The sequence below is a fragment of the Diadema setosum genome, chromosome 17, assembly GCF_964275005.1.
Source record: "Diadema setosum chromosome 17, eeDiaSeto1, whole genome shotgun sequence".
Lineage (NCBI taxonomy): Eukaryota > Metazoa > Echinodermata > Echinoidea > Diadematoida > Diadematidae > Diadema > Diadema setosum.
This window is the reverse complement of record NC_092701.1, coordinates 28,484,369-28,506,917: the sequence shown is the minus strand read 5'-3', so window position 1 is coordinate 28,506,917 and position 22,549 is coordinate 28,484,369. Positions and strand designations below refer to the sequence as shown.

General features: G+C 40.9%; 1 protein-coding gene across 1 annotated transcript in view; it reads right to left on the bottom strand.

Moving 5' to 3' along the window:
- The window catches only part of LOC140240948 (LIM domain transcription factor LMO4-like), a 91,639-nt gene extending 77,370 nt beyond the window's left edge, over nucleotides 1–14,269 (bottom strand). The window contains exon 1 of the mRNA XM_072320720.1: nucleotides 13,828–14,269. Within this exon, the coding sequence (XP_072176821.1) occupies nucleotides 13,828–13,900 (73 nt within the window). The 5' untranslated portion in view covers nucleotides 13,901–14,269. The remainder of the gene's footprint in view (nucleotides 1–13,827) is intronic.
- Nucleotides 14,270–22,549: the final 8,280 nt, after the last annotated feature.

Here is a 22,549-nt window from a genome sequence, read left to right as displayed (position 1 = left end):
CCGGTCAGAAGTTATGAATTTTTAAAGTATCTGCGCAGTCACTGCTGGATGAGAAGACCCGTGATACACTTATATACAGTATGTCACATGCGTAGGAAAATATAGAGAGAATTTTACTAACTTTTATTTCTTGAAAAAAAAAAATGTGCACATTTCCTCAACTTGTCGGTGACATTATGTTAAGGGAAATTAGTCCCCCTGCCTTCTGAAAGAGGCAAATCAAGTGTTCTTTTATTATGCGAGAAATGTGAAAATATGTTGCATTTTTAAATATTTTCTTTTTATTACCGTTCAACACATGTGACATCACAAGTTGTAGTAGTCTTCTCATCCAGCAGTGACTGAGCAGATATACATAAAGAAAAATCATAACTCCTGAACGGATTGTCTGATTTTTTCCCTAACTTTCACTGATGTGTGCTCCTATTAATGCTGCATTCACTCGATCCACATATAAACTAGTGTGTGTGGCTTTTTATGTTTTGTTTTATTTTTTGCCTTGTCGGTGACGTTGGCAGCAATGTCAATTAGTGTTGTCAGCATGCCACAAGCTCGCAGATCAGAGAAACTAAACTTGATAGTGTATAATGTATTCCTTGATATCTACATCATTTAAGAATCTATCCCTACATATCATAAAAATCATCAAATCGGGACGTGACCGACAGACAGACATGTTTTTGAAGACATGATTCACGTGAAATGATTGCAACTGGTGGAAAACGAAAATCACCAAAAGAAAAAAAAAAAGACTGGACGCAAGGCTACATCGCACCTCTCGGAATGCAATTACACTGACGACTCAGTTTTTGTAGCCAAACGACCTGGATGAATGGAAAAGCTACAACTTTCCTTCCTACGATGAATGGAGCAGATTGAGGCTAAAGTTATCGAGCAGAAGGCTAATATTCGGCCTACTCTCACGTGACCCCACGATGCAGGACGGACGGGCAGGTCATTCTCGGCCAAAAATGCCGATCAGGAGAGACACATTTAAAGGGGGTGGCTAGTAACTGATCAGTGGGAATCAGTGGGAATGCTGGGGGATGATTGTTCCAATCCTTGTGGGATTCATTTAAGAGTATATTATATATCTACTGTTGTGTGAAAATTATTTGCTTCAGAATGGTCTTATATTCAAATAATGTGCAATTTAATCGCCCCGTCACTGTATAGGCATGCTAACCTGGAAACATTAAACTACACATTACTTGAATATGAGACCATTCTGAAGCAAATAATTTTCACACAACAATAGATACATGATGTACTCTTAAATGAATCCCACAAGAATTGGAACAATCATCCCCCAGCATTCCCACTGATTCCCACTGATCATTTACTAGCCATCCCCTTTAACGCGACAGGAATAGAGAGTACAAATATACTATTTTTTTCAATGTCGTAGAATTACTCAAGACTTTGTGGGGGTATATTTGCCAGTCCAAAAGTAACAGAAGGTATGTCAGCTGAGAAACATTTTCTGTAAAGCGATTACGCGCCAAAAACAAAAATGATGGGAGAGGGATTATCAGTTTATAAAGTAAAAAAGACATAGATCGTAATGCTTTGATGCTTCCGGATTTCTTTGTTCATTGAAATATTTGTGCTTATTTTCATTCACTTTGAATCGCTTCGGTAAGCAAGTAAGGCTTAAGCGGATTATGTTCACAATTTTATCGTTCTAGATCTGCAAGATCTGTACGTGTTGTTCATACGAATTCATGTAAGGAACAATCAAACGAAAAAGGAGAAACGCTGTTCCCTGTACAAATAAAAGGGTCAGAAGAATATCAGCGAAGGTCGCTGAATACGTAATATTTAAACGCTTAAATGTATACACTTACACTATATATATGTGCGCGCGCGTGTGTGTTTTGTTTTGTTTTGTTTCGTTTCTGTTTGTTTGTTTGTTTGTTTGTTTGTTTGTGTGTGTGTGTTTTTTTTTTTTTTTTTTTTTTTTTTTGGGGGGGGGGTTACATCTGTACACCAGACATCCGGCCAGCTCTATCCCTCTTAACTATAAAAGGGTAACGAAAAGAGAAGCGAAAATGCTTATTACGTAGTCGACAACACAAACTGTCAATACGGAACCATAGAAAGAGCTGAACAAGCCAAAAACAAAAAGAAACAAGTCACACACACACACACACACACACACACATACACACAAAGGAAAGGGAATCATGGATCCGTCTCTGGGAACGTCAATATAACGTAACGCTGTCCTACTTTACAGGGATGGTACAGTTTCGGTTTAGGTGAGGCTTCGTTTCCAACGTTTTTCAATGATTGTTTTTTTTTTTTTTTTTAGATAATTAGAAATCCCTCTATGTAAGAGCACATAATTCTAAAGGCAATTCAAAGTTTATTTGATGAAAATTGGTTTTGAAATGGCTGAGATACCCAAAACAGAGAAAACCTAATAAAAGGTGGGACTCAACTTTTTATCACAATCGCTTTGTTTTACTTTGTTTTTGGATGTCTCAGCCATTCCAAAACAGATTTTCATCAAATAAACTTTGAATTCCTCTTAGAATGGTATGCTCTGAAGTATTTCATTAGTGGTTTCTTGGTATCTCGCGAACAGTTAAAAGCCAAATCCTCATCTCCACCAATACTATACCATCCCTTTAAACTCGGGCAAACCCATTAGAATCCTAAGCTATCCTGTACCTCAGAGAAATTATCTAACTACCACTATTTCTATGTATCGAGTGACTTCTTCCCCTCCCTCCCTTTCTACCTCTTTCCCATATCTCTTCCCTCATTGTCTCTCCCCCTATCACTTCGTTTGAATATGTCCCAAAATCTCCACATAAGGACGTTATTTGGAACGCGATGCCCATCGAGACACTTTGGATGTCAAAGGATAACTCTTGCTGATTGGAAAATTGACAGTGTGCATTATCTACCAGACGGGGATTTGGAAAGGGAGGCGCATTGTTGGAGGGGAAATACGACCAACATTTCTAAAACGGGGAGAAAATCCCGTAAATTGAGGAAATTGTTTACTCTGTTGTGTCCCCAGTAAAGTGGTACGAGTGCAAAACCTCCAGGGAACGGGGGGCGGCGGGGTGGGGGAGCTCGAAGAGAGGCAGGCTTTTAATATGATTTCTAACCTTTTGAAATCCACAATAGTTTCTTTATGATATTTTAATGGCATTCAGTATGATGTCACATCATTTTTACAATGAAACGAATACAAACACACACACACGCATGAACGTGAATATATATTTATATGTATATATATATATATATATATATATATATATATATACATATATATATATATATATATATATATATATATATATATATAGTAAATATATCTATATATCCATAAACATCCACATCTTGTGTGACATGTTACATTTTTGTCAAGCAAATGCTTGTTCTCAATTTACGTATGGCAGTTTGGATGGAACTCCTGGAATTTTACAACACAAAATTGCGTACACACACACACACACACACACACAGAAACCTACTTTATGATTCTTCTGCAGACTATACTGATGAAAAATGTACACTCGTCGATGTCGCCAATATGAATGGAAATGCAAATAGGCGAGCTTTTCTCAATGCAATCCTCGGCACTTCAAAACGCGCAGCCAGATGAGCGAGGAGGATGGGAAAGCCCGCCGCGGTTTGCAATACAACGGTATCCTCAAATGGATGTCACGAAGACGAATAGACCCACGGCGGTGGAGGGCCGAAGGACGGAAGGCCGTGACGGAGGGGGGCAACGAGGGAGGAAGGCGGACGAAGATACGTGAGCGAGACATTTTCACCGGTAATTGGAATATCACTTTCATATTAATATTTGCCTAAGTGCCTTTGCGTTCGGTTACAATTACAAACGGAATAAGAAGCTAGTGATCTGGATTGCGGTGGTTAATGGGTGGTTAATGCACTTCGGTCCACATTGCATTCCATGCCACTTAACGGGTTATTTGCATTCCAGGTCTTTGAAAAAACAAAACAAATAAAAAATAATAGAAAATGCCTCACAGCGAGTGAACAACCTTTTTCGGGAACTATACGATAGAAGAAGAAGTCGGGGAGATCCCTGCGAGTTGAAATATTCCACTCTCCAATCGCAATGGGAATGTGGAAGAAGCATGGAATGGTAGAAAAGTCTTCACCGCCCCCCCCCCCCCCCAAAAAAAAGAAGAAAAGTTGGAAAACTAAAGAAGTGCAATGCATTTCTTAATTTCCGCTTCGGGGAAATTGGCTAAATATCCGACAAATCCAGGCAAAATGCGCGGAGCGCAGTGCCTAAAGTGGGGCAATTATTGTAGTACTTGTTTACGGTTTTAAGTGTAATGCGAAACTCACTGCAATAACGCGTCTAGAATTTCAGGCCGCCATTATAGAGATTGGAAAAATGGCGGAGACCAAGCTGGCTGTTTAGCCACAGAGAGATGAAATAATATGAATATCGAATTAGAAACCTTTTTCCCCGCGCTATCCATAGCTTACAAACCTAAGATCCGTGAGCATCGGTAAGGCTTAAGTATGCATTAGAGCGGGAGAAGAAATACATGCGCTGTACATTCAGCTTTCTCGTTATCCTTGAGCAACCCTATTACTCTTTTCTCTCAAGTCCGTTCCATTCCATATTTACTCAGTTCTTATTGACAAAGATCACGTTTCCCTGGTTTGATGGAAGTGCACAAATCTTCGCATAGCAGATTCACGACTTTGTTCGTGTACATTTAATCTCCTGCCATAATCACATTTCAAATACGCGTGCGATTGTGTTACGCAAAACTGATTTTACGCAGTATTGAGTAACAACATGTATTTATGAAAGCTACGTTACAAAAGAACCATTAATACTAACCAAATGTGTGTATGTATATGTATGTATATATATATATATATATATATATATATATATATATATATATATATATATCAGACAGCGCTGAATTCTCAACACGCACTACTTTTTTATTCAAATATAATGGAAACTCTGGTAAGTGAAAAGGAGACACTCCAAAAAGGCCTTGTATTACACCTGTTTGGGTGCTCATGCGTACACTGTCCAAAATACTGTAATTTACTCCACTACACGCTGCAATGTGTACGTTTACTTTTGTATTTTGATACTCTGCGCAACTAACGCAAAGATGTTTCGCTCTTATAGTATTCTATGTGTACAACTTCTTTTGTGTGTTGTATGCATCCATATTCAAACTGCATGCTTCTACAAGTCCTTCATCTAACACCTACTGAAACAAGCGCAGACGCTTTCATGCAAAGACAATTTCATGGGATAACAAACAATGACTGGGAATGATATGAAGTCAAGATCATCGTCTGTAAAGTATTGGTAATATTGGAAATCAGGTAAGTTTTAACCATTAATATTTAGAGCGGAAAACCACGCTTTAGTAATTTATGTGTTGAATAAACTCATCTGTGTAGGCCTTACTTATGCGTTAAAAGTTGTGTTTAATTCAGTTATCGGTTAATATTAATCCCGTGTCCACAGCGCCCATGGAATATCGCTAAGGTAAACTATTCAGCACTTTGATATTTCACTCTAACTGCGAGAGATTTTCAGGAGTGCTCGAAGAGGCAAAACGAATCCTCAGGTAAAACTGAGAGGCATAATAATAGCTTTATCAAGGTGGCTCAATAGCTGTAACAAAAAGATCGCATAACCCTTAGCAAAGGTCACGGAATTTGTCTGGTTGACGAATTATGTCTCCAAACATCGGGTGTGAAATCTTACTGTATAAATACTTCGATAGGATTTTTTTTTTTTAAACAGAAATGAAAAACTAAATCCATGTCACTATCATGCTCATCCTTTGCTCCCAGAGTAAAGGTTGGATTTTTTCCGGGGTCCGAATAAATTAACTGGAAATCTATCGTATTGTTCCCTCCCCCCTCCACCATAAAGCAGTTACCAGTTTAAGGATCCCATCCCTTTGTTCCATAAACCCTGTTATGTAAATAATTGTATGAATGATGACAGAGTTCTACTTTGTTTCCCTGTCGTATTTTGTCTGGTCAAGTCAGATTGATACTGTATTCGTCTACAGTAAATAAAGACTAGGACACTCCATCCCCCCCCCCCTAAAAAAAGAGAGAATTTTAATGACGTGGAAAGAAAACTGACAATTTTCGGCGCTCCATATCCATGAATAATATTAAACGATTGCACGAAGTGACAAAGTAAGAGTGCTGAATACGTCACAAGTAGAGCATAACTCAATGATGGCACAGTTGGCAGTATGAGAGGAGAAACTAATCAAAGATATCATTTCAACTCACCTCCTGGGACCGTCCAATAATAGAAGAGCAACTTAATCAAATACCTCAAAAGAAACGAGCGTGCATTTTATACATGCGTGATGCGTCATGTGCTTCCAACATTGTCCAATGGTAATTTAATGGTACTTCCTGAATATTTGGCGCAAACCATTTCTCTCAGTTTTGCAGTGAAAAGAAAATCCTCCATTATGAGACAAAAAAAGAAAAAAATCTGACTTCCCTTGGCGATTCTAAGGTCATCAAACACAATGTCCTCCCAATGCCTTCAACATTTTCTCGCTCATCACACTTTTTTAAAGGAATTGTGCAATACGGGTCGGTTATTTAGCTTTCGAAGGGGTCCAATTTGGTTTGAGCCCCTGTTGAAGAGCAAGGAAATAAGCAGCAATAGGCTCTTCTTATTGGGTCTCACGAGCACTCATTTCACAATCCTCTTGGGGTTTTGTATGGCAACAAAGATTCAGTTACTTTCATAAGTTCGGCTTTGTTTTGGGTTGGGGTTGGGTCGTCTTCTTCTTCTTCTTCTTCTTCTTCTTCTTCTTCTCCTTCCATAGTTTCCTTCTTACTTCACTTTTATACAGCTCTATACGTCGTGTATAAGTAGTTTTCAAATGAAAATCGCCTACCTCACTGACTCAACGCTTTACTTACTTCCCTGTTTGCGCTTGTTTTTTCCGTTTATTTCATCTATCTATAATGTTAATATTGTGGGACTGAGAAAAAACAAACACCAAACTATTACAAATAACGGCCGTGTTTTGCTCTTTATAAGTTCCGAGTACAATGTTGATTCATTTTGTAGCTACATAAGATAATATTGACATAGCAAAAACCTCACAATAAAATGGTATGAAACCACGAAGCTAGGAACAGAACGTTTCATAAAAGGAGGAGGTGACATAAGATCTCTCTTTATCTAACGGCAGAATGTGTACACGGAAACTCGGCACATGACATTTTGAAGCGAAATATGGTGGGAAATCGGGAGGCATTGCCATCGCCGAATCTTACAATCTTTGAAAGAAAAAAAAAATGCGCAGAATAAAGGGATAACATTTTGATGAGACTTCAATGAAATTCCAAGGTGATTAAACATACAATTTTGAGTATCCCGAGACGAAAACTTGCGTAAATAGGGAATTCCTTCGGGTATACCGCATCGAGAGATATGGATGTTTAGTTGCGTCATTGTCGCTTTCACCGTCGTTTGGCGATCATCATGGGGCCTAATTGAGACACACTTTCTCGATGTTAATCTTGTGACCTAATCTGTCGGAAATTATACCACCGCGCGGGAATCGAAACTTTTCGATGATTTCTGACAAGGGTGTAATTGACTGTGTCGACGAGCGACAGTAATAACACTATTTGTCGCCCTCAACGGTAACTGGAGTGAAATAACCATGTCGAGAACGATGTCACTCTATGATTCTCAATGTTTCCATGTAATTCTTGTCACCAGTTTTCTGTCACGTACGCCGGTTGTTTTCAAGAATACGTCATACATTTTATTATCAGGACATGATGAGCTTCTTAACATCTTAAGAACTTTCAGCAAACTACTTTATAAGAGTTTAAAGTCATCATTCTGTCACGTAGTTATTGGAAGTTGAATTACTCATTGAGCAGATTGCGTGGGTTTGTTTCGAAACCGGCTGACATTAAGATCAAACATCCATCTATTCCCCTAAGAGGAAAAATTAGAACTCGGAATTGACAAAGATCCACTGGTTTTGCATTTATTGCAAGTGTTAAATGTTGTAGCAGATTTGTTTGTTTTGTTTTTTTCTCAATTCTTCAAATTGTTCCTCACTTGCCGTCTATATGCATGGCCAACACAAAAGAGCATAACATAAAGATGCCCATGCAGTTCTCACTGGTCTTTAACGCTAAACAACAACGGTTGATAGTAATTAATATGATAATCACAATAACATAAACTGCCACGGCAGGAGCAACACATCATAAATAGTTTACATTTAGAGTGTGCTTTTGCTGTGTGAATCGTTATCCTTTTCTTCCAGTATGCCACATACTATACTGTAAGCACTGATGTAAGACTAGCCTAGGGAGGTAACGCACAAAGGTTGTTAATTGACAACAGCGGGCAGGGTGCACAGAACACTAATGAAGAACCTTGACCATGACTGTCAATCAGTCTTAACTCCTAAGCCTATCAACTAATTGGTTATTCTTACACTTGCACTCAGCCCTCGACCCCCTCCCCTCCTCCGCTTTTTACCTCCGCACCTCTCAAAAGGTGGAGAGCGGAGGTGTGGGTAACGGTTAACTGGTATCTTAAACTCGAATCCTTTATTGTCTGACTTCATGTCGTCAAGACGATCGACGGGAAAAATGTTCTGACCAATGAGCTTGACGCGTTTGGAGAGTAGCGGGAACCAATTACTGTGTTTAGAATGCAGACAAAATGCTATTTGAAAGGATTTATTATACCCGTCAATAAGAAATGCAGCCTTAACAGGGGAGTTGAACCAAAACAGAAATGAGACCGAGACTAGCTTCTGCTTCCGTCTTGAACAAAGACTAGTGAGACCTGCCGAGACGTCACTCAAACAAGGCGACAGTGCTCAAGTATCTCGTTGTCTCGTGCAAATAGTTACACCACCAATATGTCATCCCTTCTAGACCTCGTCACTCATCTTTCCCCCCTTTTGTTGTCCTTGTTGTTGTTGTTGTTAAGTGTGTGTCGGACTGTGGTGTGGTCTTTTCTTATTTTCACTTTTGTATGTCACTCTTATGGCGAATGACAAATCTTCCCACAATTCCATTCCTGAAGAGTCCTGTCTCTCAAACGAGGCAGGTGACATCACGCTATTTTTTCTTCTTTTCATCTGCTGAGTAGATATCCGGACCAATTGAAAGAGAGAATATCTTAAATATTCGTTATTCTGCACTGTTTTGTCGTGTACACCTTACCCACAGCAAGAGATACTCTTTCATTTCTTTCCGAGTCAAAATGAATAGTCGCGGAAAGACGGATTACGTATCGAGAATTCAAGTACAAGTAACTATGTCTCTCTCCAACTCCAACCATGATCAATGTTATTGAGTCATAAAGTCCAATACATCATAATATACAGGCACACAAACACTCCGTCATCGCTCGCATTACTTCCGTTCTTGAAGTTCACTCCATGCATTCGCACCCAAATTATGACGGAGAAGAAGAGAAAAAAAAAGTTGGAACGAATTTGTTTAGCACTCGAAATTAACTATCGACCACGAAGAGGCTGATTACTGAAACAGAATAAGTATTATTGAGTATCATCGGCAATGCAATCCTCATTATGTGTCATTAACGGATTATGTTGACTGTCTCTATCGATCCACTACATTCTCCATCTTCCATCACTTCGCTGCCTGGGGTTATAATAGCTCGAATAAAAGTAATGGCTACAGTCGCAGTGGCATCTGGGACGGCTTCGCGCGTCTTGTTTCTGAGGTGGGTCTGGGTGCGTGATGAAGGGAGAGCGAGCTAGGACGAGAGCTTTAGCTAGCTTCAGCTAAAGCGCATTGATGGAAGGGATGTTTACGACAAAATAGTGGCTCCGTCGTGTTCACTCGAGTCTTTCTCGGTCTTGTTCAGGAATAATGGCGACTCTACAACAAATCACTGGTCACTATTATTGTAATCTCACTGGGCATATTGTGTTTTACTGCCTACGTTAACAAACCATACAATCGCATGCTCTACTTGTTTCACTGTCCGAGTTACAGGAAAATATTTTTTTTCGGTGTTCTTCTTCATTTCATAGGTGGAATGAGTTTCTTAGACAATTTCTGGCCCATGTCACTGCCTTTGAAAAGGTTCGCTACAAACAATAGTAGTGGTAAAGCCTGATGTTCCTTGTCGGTAAGCGGGTGCCGCCACGGGGACATCCCGTTCCCGTGTCAGACCAGACCCTCACTCGGTGAAGTTGAACACTACGCAGCTACCGATGGAGAACGCCATTTCGAAGCGCCACATAAACAGTAGTGACACGGGGCCTCCCCTGTTTGGAACCGCAGGACCCGACGGAGCTCCCATAGCGCCGGGATAATAACAGAACTCGCTAATTGCTCGGGGTCGAGCGGCCACGAGACAATCACATTAGGAACACCTCGCGGCGATTTCGCGCCCTGCTAATGAGGTGAAGGGAGGCGTACGCCCATTACGAAGGGTAGCGGTCCTCATTAGTGTTGGAACGTAGATTTACCTTCCTCTCTCATCATCCCCCCCCCCTTTCTCCCTCTTCTTAATTTCCTGTTCACCCCTATTGTGCCCGTTCATATTCTTGTCACCCCCTTCGCACTGAAACGGTAAAGGTTGGCATTGTTATTTTGTTGAACGCTTTCTGCCCCACCAAATGTTTCTCTCTAATTGAGAGGTGGTTCCAAGAAGACGAGGAGGGATGCTGATGGAATCACCGTGAGTGTGAGAAGTTCGGGCATTGTTTGGGGGTTCACGGGATAGTTTTGAACAATACGGCGTTTGGTTGTTTGGGGGGTAATTGGACTACGAATCCTCTTCGGCTCCATAAACACAATGAATACAATCATCTCGCTGGTAATGGAGGATTCTTCTAGTTGCGATGGTCAAATTCCATGGGCGTACACCCACGAAAATAGAGCCAAGTGAGTCAAATATAAAATGGGGCGGGAGTGACAAGACGCAGAAAAAGAGTAGAGAGCAAAGAGTGGGTTTTAGGAATTATCTAGGCCGGCAGGTTTTCTCCATAATTAACAGTATTGTTCGATTTCTAACAGCCGCATACTATCAGAGGGTGTATAGGAAGAAAAGGTCAGTATTGCATCTTATCCCCTCATTATTTTGGAATAGACATTCTAAAATCTAAATCACTGCTTCTTTTCCTATACAGGTAAAAATGAATGATAGGCCTACTTATGATTTTAATCTTTTGTTTCATGTGTAGTCCTAAATTGTGAATTAAACGTTGGAATTCTGTGCAGATATACAGTATACTGAATAATTTTCTTGAATTTCATCACCTTCAACACCCAAAGCCGGTTCTACAGAATGTATTTAAGTCGCAGAACAATCTAGGAGACGCACATACCCCTGGACCATGATTCCATTAGTTTCCCCCATCTCTGTCAATGAAATGTTATCTGCAAACACGTCGGAGGGGGTGTTCTATTAATCCGCACAGGGCCACTTCTTCAGAAATGCCATTGACATCTAATGCAGCATATTTGCCACCAGTCATGGGCGAGTTAATACAGAGCACGTCATCGGGTTTACGACACATGAGAAATAACGCAATTACACATCGCACATCGTCTGCTCCCACGTGTGCCGCGAACGGTGCAGCTCGTACTGGCCAGCCTCGGGAATGATACACATTTGTCACGTACACAGCAGAAAATCCCGCGTGGCTACAAATTTGACTGATTTGTCACACTTCTTTAAAGAATGAGAAAAAGAAGAAGGAGAAAAAAGAAGAAAACCCACAGAAGCAAACTGAAAAGAAAGGAACCCTCTTATGAATGATTAACAAACTAGCACTCTGAGGAAAAACCAAGACCCTGAAAAAAAAAGAAAGAAATGAATGCCCTCGTCTTTAATCTGTCTACGCTATATTAGTGGTACACAGTGAAGACGGAACGATTCAGGTTCATTCAGAAGGCACTGTAATTATTTATATCGTGCGTGTTCTTACTCCTAATTCGAAATTCTATCTGCATGTGGAATTTCAGTGACGACGATATCATTCGCATCGAAATATTCGGGGTGCTTTAAACACGCAAGGGCCTAAATTGTATCTCGACATGAAATTCCCTCGCATCTGGCAGTTTAAAACGTCACTAAATCACCCTACTGTCAGAGAGTAAAGCATAATTCTTATGATGGATTTAAAGAGTTGACTGCTTGGGGTTGAGCTAAGATCTCTTGTGTTCGAAATTGATACATTTGCGAGCAATATTGCTGCTACAGGCTCTTCACGATAATTTCAATTTGATACAAGCTCATTCGAGAGTTGACTTAAAGTAGCACTGCCTAACAATCACTTCAGCAATGCCCCAGTTAATGCGTTGAGGTCACAGAGAGAGAGAGAGAGGAAGCACGCTCATTTGGAAATATCAGAATACTTAAATATCTATTTGATACGAATATGACACAAATGGGACCAGTGAATGCACGCACATTCATATCTACCCCAGTCGTATTCATCAAAAGCAAAGATAATCATTACGGGGCAAATAGCGAGCCTTCTGATGAATTAACAATGATCATATCTTACGTCAGATTCACATTAGCGCAACAGCATATATACATCATTTTTAATATATCACTGCGTTTTCTGAATCATGTTCATACGTTGATGCATGCCCATAGAGACGCACCGTGTTTGTAACTACATCCACATCCATTAGCTATCGAATATGAGTCTTCCATGCACTCAAACATTTCTCGAGTGATGAAGGAATAACGACTAAACTCAAGACTGAGATGAATCCTAGGTCGTTTATCTCGTACAAGTATAAAGCGCGATGCTATTTTCACAAACCATTTTGAATGATTTCAAAATACAAACATCACGGTGTGATGTGGCTCTGTCACTGTGAACGAATCTAGCTTCAGCGTCACATGTTATCAAACTCTAACTCTCCATCTCTCGTATATAACCCCTCCGCACGTGTGCCTGCGGAGGTGCATTACCGCTGCCACATTTCAACCACCAATAACAATCTTAGTCGATGTATGTTACATGAAATACCAAAGAAGAAGAAAAAGAAGAAATAGATTACGCAACTGAAAGGTTTCCTGTTTTTGTCCACCAATTGTGCACGTGGTGTGAAAAAACCCCCAAAAACGCTATAAGGTGACGAACGCACCTTCGAAAGTTGATGTATGTTTGCTCTTCGTAAACTGCAACAGGAGACGAACCACCCCGAGCAAATATTCACGTATTCTGCCTTCAGAGGATAAATTATCGGGTCTGACTGAATATACTACTACTTGCAAAGGAACCCACAGCCTGCAGCTCGCATAATACCTTAAGAAGATTAAAAAAAAAAATGACAATAATGTTTCGCTAATATCTCATTGTGTTCCAACTGACCGATCGCCACTTCTCATTCCGGGCAGGTGCCAAATTTAGCATGTTTAGAGGAAAGTGCTCTCCTCAGATAAATTGCTGATTAGAAAAACCGCGCGTGCAATTTCTGCGTTCTTCAATCAACTAATTCATCAAGTGCGAGAGCTTTTAAGACACCGGTGTGCCGGTTTTTATCTGATCAATACTCCGCACTCTCACACACACTCGCACACAATCAAACACAGAGAGACGATGACGGGAAAGAGAATAGACTGACGAAAGTTTCACGCCTCCGAAGAAAAAAAGAAAAGAAAAAAGTGTTAGGTGGGAAGATAATCGTGAAGGTTTTAATACGATTGCGGACCCATTGAGGGTTAGGGGAAATCCATTACGGGGAGCACTTGAAATTATAAAAATCAATTAGGTCTAACCTCAGAGAGCGTAGATGGGGTGTGAGAGGAACAGCACTTACCTTTATCGATGATTTGGGCTCTGTCCTGTGAGTGCGACATGATTGTGGCCGATGAAGAGTTTTGGGGGCTCATCTAGGGACACAGTCCGCTGCTTACCGTCTCTACCAGGGTCTCTTGTATGCACAGGTGCGGGGATGGGCTATTATTGAAGCACGGGTATAATAAACTATTCACGTTCTCGCACCGTCGCCCGCTTGATGTAGCAGTAACTACGTAATTACCTCGCTTTTTCTGCCCTGCTCGTCAGTAAAGTCCGAGACGGAATTCTGCTTTGACAAGAGGCGTTATGCACCAGGACGAGTCGGCCTTTCTCCTTTCTTTCTCTGAAAGCAGTTTTTTTCCTCTCTCTCCCGTCTTTCAAAGAGACGTTCTCATTTCGCGAAGACCGGAGATGAAATTGAGTACAATTGTCGATGTAATTTCTTTCCTTCTCGCCTAAGATGTATTTGATTGGGTTAGCTAGAGGGTTGGGGGAACAGCTTCTTGCGCTAAAATATTGCTTGTAAGTGTAATAGAGCCACCCCCACTGAGTCTCTGCCTGGTTTTTCTTCTCTTTTTTTTTTCTCTCTACCTATCCTCAGCTATCCTTGCCTGTCTCTCACCTCCTCCTGCTTCTCCGTGTCGTCCTCACCGCCGAAAAAGACTGATCTAGCTGTGGCTGTTGTACTGATAGATGTATTTTTACGGCTACGGTGATCCGCGATGCCCGGGTTAAGTGAAGGAGAGAAGACGGGCCCGAGCGAAATGTTCCGACACTGTACTCCTCTACACCACCGGATTGAATGGGTCCGTAATGAATTAGACTCGGTCTGCGTAACCAAACCTTCGCGGCCAATACAATAGGCCGAGAATATACAACCCCTCCTCTCGCTCTCCCTACGTTCGCTGCACCACAAAATTGAAGCGGAGTGTTTACCAATTTCGGAGGGCTGCGCTAATGACATACACCGCAATCAAGTTGACTTGATTAAAGTAAAAGAGCTGGAAAAAATGAAGGGAAAAAATCACTGGTAGTAATTAACTTGCATCAAATTAAATTGAATAACAGAATCATGCGAGCAACACTTTGTCAACAACAATCTCATTAAGTTAGTTTCATTTATCAACTGATGCGAGCTCATTAGCTGAATTCAGCCGATGAATTGAAATTGGCTCTCGTTCACATCACAACTGCTCTCCACGCGGAATAAAGGTTGAGCGTATACATGAGCGCATGTGATATTGAACAGATGTTGTATTTTGAGCTCTGCTCCAGGTTAATTTCTGATCTTCGCTGGAAAAACAAAAATGTTGGTAATATTTTCGGCTTACAGTGGGGTTTCGCGTGTCACAACCTTTCTTAATTTGTCAGAATACTAGCCGCAACACAAGCTACAACTCAAGATACAAGTGAAATGTAGGCGTGTGAGCAGGTTGTGGACTACGCCTGACTATCACGCAGAGTCCTCAGCAAGGCAAACGCGAATAAAATATTATCAGCTACTGCACTGCCACCATTTCGTAGCGACGTATAATTCCAAGTCGCGATAATTATGGAATTTATCCTAGTATCGGTAAGAAAACAAGAGTGCGATCCTGTCGTGTCACACAGTCCACTCACTGGAAAAACAGGCGTTCGTTTCCCAACACGTGGATATACGGGTGAAGACAGGATGTGTACAAAAGCACGGGAAAAGGAAGCGATGTGAAGTCCGGAGCTCTGCTGCTACGTACGAGAGCTGCTATCAGCGAATACGCGAGAGCAGAGTCATGCGGCACGAGAGGGGCGGTAGGCAAAGCTATGATCCGTTCAAAGTGTGCTGACGTGCACAGCTGCCTTGCTTCCAAAATGGTTGTAACTCAATCGGACAATTCATCCACTGACTATTCTCTACATCCAAGAGCAGACGTGAATACAACAAACCTCCAGGTCAACCGGAGTAGAAGTATTTCGGGCTTATTCCGTTTATTTGGCGAAACAGTGCGTTCGCGAGCACGACGTGTAGTGTCTAACCCGGTCGCTGGTATTACTCACTGTGATCTGCGTGCATCGGGACAAATTGCTCGGGAGTAATGTACCGTTTGTTTACACTGCGTGTGTAGTCTGCACACACTGTAGACGGACGTATTGGCCAATACGTCTGACTATGCACATACAAGTGATTTTGGTCGTCTGCTCACCCATATGCGTGCGCATCGCAACCTCGTAGTACTGAGCAGCGTCCAGGGATTTAGGTAAGTGGGAAGCGCGCACGGGGTGCGACATGCAGTAATGAACTTGGTTGGCGGGAACAATCATTTGTTTGCGGTTTGCGCACTATAATGGGGGGCTTTCTGTTCGCGAATAAATGTGGTTGTTTAAAAACCCACCTTTTGTTGCTGCCGTTCACTTAGATTTGCGTGGCATTGTCCCATTTTAAAGGGGATTCGTGTTTGTGGCTGTGGCAAATCGGACGCGGTCCTGTTATATTTTATGATATATGTGGATCTCCGTCGACGGACATATGGGGACATTTATAACCCCTTCAGTGAGTAGGTTTTGTCGTGGCTACCCAAGTATTTTTGTTGATCATGAGCCTCCTGTGTATTATTCTTGGGAGGCATTGCTTATGAGGGTGGCCGAATAACATCGTGGAATAATTGCCGTGACGATCAACCTAGGCGAAAGTAGCCTGCCCTTGGAGTTGTGGATGGGTCTGTTGCTTCAGCAAGCACAGAAGCTGGGTAACATTGAAGGTTCTGAGTGGAGTTGTGGTGCTTGCAGCATAATAATTTGCCTCATATCGACCAATCTGTTTGCACGGGCGAAAGGCTGAAGCAACAATAACTAACGAGGGAGCAACCACAAGGCTCCCATACCCACTTTACTTCCACCCTATCACCAACCTAATCAATTACCAACCGTCCCTAGACTTCTAATAACTACTCCCTAGCTCAAGTACCGTACCTAGTCTCATTGTCGACAGACATTCATCACTAAGTGGGTCCGTGGCAACTTACAGATTTCATTCTATACGAAAACCCCACCCGGTTCAACACCTATGCATCACAATTCTGATCTGGACTATTTCATGAGGAAGCTGTTTTGAGATCTAGAGCCACCATTTCGTGGCTGGCTGCGATGACTGTGGGTGAGCAGACCGACTCGATGGTTCTCCGATGCCCAAGACTAACGCGTCCCGCATTGCCATTTTGCCCCTTTCCACGATTCGTTAGGTACTGATATATCCCAAGTCACTTAGTGCTGCATGAACGAGCTCAGCTGCGCAGCGCGAACGCATTTTCCCCCCGCGCCACGACGAAAAGGACGTCGCAGACGTGCTGGGATAACAGCGAAAGTACCTCGCGATCCCTCGCTCATCTCCGACCACTCTAATGCAATTTGCTTAGCTGGTATTTGAGCGGCCAACAATGACACACATTCCCCCCTTTCTGCCATCTTAGTTAACCCCCCCTCCGCCCTCCATCTCTCTCTTTCTCTATCTTTTGCCGTTCTCAATTTCTCTGACTTGTCAAATCGTGCTGAAAAGACGTTTTCTCCTCATTTGCTCTCCCAATGTTTGCTCTTTGAAATGGAATTCAATTGGGAGGAAAATTTTGCGATCTCGCAATGCTTTTCCATGATTTCGAGGAGAAACGCGCAGGAGAATAAAATTGATCGCCGTCCATACACCCACCACGCGCGGCGCGGCAACGCTCATGTTACGTGTACACAAAACGCACACACACACACACACACACACATACACTCAATCACACAATCTACACAGTGAGAACACACACACACACACACACACGCACATGCACACTTGGATTCATCCCTTGGTTTGATAATGTGTACGAGAGATGGGACGAATCACCTTTCTAACGCCAAACAGAGGCGCCGGTCATTTGAATATGGAATAAAGATACGTTGTGAAAGAATGGGAGGAAAACTCTATCAAAGGGACATTCAACTTTGAACGTTTCATGCGTTTCAGATTTTTTGATTTGCACATTCGTGGAACATGTGAAATTTGCTAGTGAAGAATTTCAGCTCATCTATGATAATATTTTAAACAATGTGATTTGCTTTGACACAACTGATACGTTTCTGTTGACAGAGAATAATTCCCATTTAAGCGTTTTATTAACGTTTTCTGCGTCAGAGATTTTTGATAATGTGTATAAAGCTATAATGTTTTCTGTGCCATTGGTATCCAAGGTATATTATATAAAGCATTAAATGAATGACTACAAACCAAAAAAAAAATGATATTTTGATAAATGAATGAAGAAATTATAAAAAAACCAAAAATAAAAAAAAATAAACCAAGCAATGCATATCAGAAAATGCCCATTTCAATAGGCCTGTGGTATCAATGTCATCATAGACATAACTTCAAGCACAACACACCACGTGGATGACATTGTTTCCTTAATGTGACCAAAGAATATTCTCATTTCATTTCATTTCATTTATTTCTGCAGGTTTCTTATATGATACAAGAATGGAAAGAAAGTGCAGTGATCTTAAAGAGCAAATTACATATTAACGTAAATAGATAATACATAGATGAAGTATACAATGATAAATTCAAAGAGATACAAGAAAACGTCTAATGTACGCACTTAATTTTTTTTCAAGCAAATTTTTCAAGTAAAAGAAAGAATCGTTTGTTTATCATTACGTTGCCTAAAATTACTGTACTATTTTCTCCTACCACAGAATACAACTAAATTTGTCCCAGGTGCTGTCACAAAAAGCAAATTTGCTTGACGAGGTGCAGGACCGTACAATATGTCTACTGAAACGGATAAGAGAAGCTTCCCCCTATCAAAAAAAAAAACCAAAAAAAAAAAAACCAAACAAACAAACAAACAACAACAACAACAAACAAACATATGTATAGAAATGTAAGTATAAGGCTATGAACATGATGAATGTAGGTTATACCTGGACATGTGGTATGTTTAACAGGTTTTGCATCACTTCCGGGCCATAAGTGCATTTTTCCATTGTGGTTGTCGGAAGGAGGAAAGGAGCAATATTGACCAAAAAAAAAAAATCAAAATGGAGAGATAGAAAATATAAAGGGAAGGCATGTCAAAGACCGATGTTGACGGAGAGAAATTGAAAAAGAAAGAAAAGAGAAACATATAAGAATAAATGATGCATATTATATTGAGAAGGTGCAAACAAAAAAGATACGCAAATATACAAACATATATGCAAAAAGAGAGGGATGGGAATAAGAATACATTATATAGATACATAGAAGGAGAAAGAGAAAGAGAGACAGACAGCCAGAAAGAAGAACATAAAGGGGGAGAGAGAGAGAGGGGAGACGGAAAAGAATGCAAACATTTAAAGAAGCGAGAGAGACTTAGGAGCGGAATCTTAAAAAAAAAAAAGGCATGCAAGGAGAGGTGTTCAAAGAGAGTGATGCAGAATGCACTCACCAAAGGTGTTTATGAACATATACCCATAGCCATGGAGAAAGAAGAAGAGAAAGTCAAAACTATGAATATATATATATATACAAACATAATTATATAAACGTGTATGACGTAGAACAGAGACACGACGAGGACACCAGCGAAAGGCAAATGAGAAATGATGACGTTGAGGGAGACATAGAAGCTGGAGATGAGAGGGTAAGGGAGAAAGGAGGCGGATCTCTTGAGAAACTTTTACCTTGTTTGGAGACGATGATGGTGAGGGTAGGATTGGAGACTTTAAAGGTTAGAGGTAATCACGTTATTGTTGTAAAATGGAAATTAAATGAAAATATATGGACAGAAAGCAGGGTGTTATACAGTTTGTTATATGAATTATTCCAAACGAAATAGGCAGGTGTGGTAGTGATGTTATCTTATGCACCAGAAAATCATCGTTAACAAACGTTTACGGTTTCTTCAGGTTTGTGGCGGAGTCGCTTCGCACGCAAATCAAAATCACTTCACTCATTTATAGAGATGCAAATTTCCGCACACAAATCAAATCAATTCACTCATTTATAGTGATGCAAATCTAGTATGCCTAACATAGTATGTCAACAGTTCGGAAAAGCATAATAGGGTTGGAAAATAAAGAATCGGGATTCGGTAACATAGCACTATATGTATATTATAGGAAAATATGAGTTGAAAAACCACATGACTGTCATGACAGTTTATCACGTGATGACAAATAGACAAACAAACAAACAAACACACACACACACACACACACACACACACACAAAGGAACTCGAGGAAAATACAGGCAACTGTGACGATTGCATCGTTTCTACTACTGATACAACTTCTCTTTAACTGACTTTTATCGATGATACTACAACTGATGTCGCTGTCAGTAACAGTGACAACAAAGACTATTATAGGCCTACTGTAACTGCTGTTTCTTTATCTACCATCCATAATGTCAGTCCCAGTGGAGGATCCAGGGGGCAGCGCACCGGGCGTGGGCCTCCCCTTTATTTTTTTTAATTTTTTTTAACAAAAGAAGTAAAAAGAAAAAATGGAGAGGGTGCATGCGACCCCTTTGATTTTGTAAAGGCGCCCCCTCTTTACAGAATTCATGGATCCGCCCCCGAGTCCTGCTAACCGAATTGTTTCCACTACTTCTACTACTACTACTACAACTATTATTGATACTTTTATTGATACAAGTTTTCTTGTCATTTCCGCAACAACTATACTACTACTACTACTACCACTATTATTGATACTTTTAGATGACAAGTTTTCTTGTCTTTTCCGCAACAACTATACCACTACTACGTAACGGATATCGGAAATGTTGATTAATGAGAACTCCACTTCGACAAACACGCCGTATACCACCCAAACATTGATTATCTTCGTCTAGCATTCTACTTTATTTGCTATATTTGACAAAGACAGAAAAAAAAAAATCCTCATGACTTCCTCTTTGAATCTCCAAGAAACATATAGAACCTTGCCTGACAAACACGTTTCGTAGTGGAAACTGGAGTGGCATCGTTGCATGAGAATCGGAATCCCCCGGACGGACAATAATATGAGCAGGGGGGCATTAAAGTTTCTAATGGCCATGACGTCGTGCGGTTTTAATGAAGCCATAAACGCATGGAGGAACTACATTGTCATTACTTCCTAAATACGGAATAAAATTTCAGAACAGAAGCACGTAGCTGTGACTGATAGGAGTTACGACGTTGGTGCTAAAAACAGAACAGAAAGGAGATTTAATGACACCTTGATTGATTAGGAAAAGAGAGAGAGGCCCCCAAATCAGACCGAGTGTGCACGCTGTGAGGCTCGCAATGGGATGAAAAACAAAACTGAAAATCGTTGCCGTATATAACTCAAGACAGGATGCAACAGCAAAAATTACAAGAAAAATAAGTTACATCAGTGAAACCAAATCATGATCATATACCTCAGGAACGACCGAAACAACTTTGCCGTTTGTAATCTGAAATGCAGGATGCAGCGACTTATCTGAAGATGTATACATACCGACCCTTTGTCTTCAGTTACAAATTAATAAATTTCAATTTACTTTGATCTATACCATGCCCGTCCAATGAGGAAAAACATTATTAATTCATTCATTCAGCAATCACTCCAGCTTAGACATTATAGTATCGTCACATATAGGTAGGTACAGTGTTTAACCACTTCCTCACTTTATTATACTCTCTTGATATGCCCCAACTTAACATTTACATCACTTTGAATGTGCGATTGCATGTATGTGAATTTAATGCATATGGTTATAAGTGGTGTGTGTGTGTGTGTGTGTGTGTGTGTGTGTGAATGACCGGAAAGGAATCATGATCAACTCGAAAATACTGACGTTCTACGTCTTTACCATACAAATGTAAGGTCATTTCAAATAAGCTTAAAATATGAAAACATTCATTTCTTCCTGATCGTCACATCTGAAATAATCTATCATATTATGGTGAACTGTAGACTCACATTTGCTCGTGAATTTGTTCGGATGATATCCTGTCTTGTGGACGATCACGAGGATGAGTTTTTCCTTCCCACCTCCAAACATCAATGAAGATCCAGAGAACATCTTTCCTTCTCGAATTCATCTAGAAAGGGAAGCTGCCGGTGATGTTCTTCAATGTGTCGAACAGAGGTATTTTTGACCATTCAGCAATTCAATACCGTCTTCTCATCAGAAAACATGAGCGCTTGCTTGACAACACTTCCTGGCAAACTTTCATCGTACTCTAAAGAGTGTTGACATGGTGAACTTCAGCAAAAATCCATCCCGAAGCATCGTCAAACGTGTGACCCTAACCCACCTGTTTAGAGGGTCTCTGGTGATTATCATCCGTGAAGTCCTCATCAGCCATGCGGCTGGGAAGTTCGGGAGGGTCAGAATACACTACCACAAAATAAACACAGAGGGCATAGAGTTTAAACAGCTCACAAGAAGCAAATTTGCAGATACTAGTAGATGGAAAGTTAGTGTGACCCCCTCTGTTGTCAGAGGCAAAGAGCTGGGGCCATGCAAGTACCTCCTTGATCCATCAAACGACAACAGGTTGTGCCATCTCCCGTTTTTAACCGAGAAGTCACTGGGATCTTGTCCAAAGGGAGTGGTCCCTCCCCCCCCCCCCCCCCCCGAGGAAAAAACGACGCGACTTCATCTGACCAAGTACGAGGGGTTTATGTTGTTCTTGTTGTTTTCAAAACCTGGCACACGATTTCACGTCCGCATGTCAGAAATAGTCGAGTTCCGACTAAGCCTTGAGA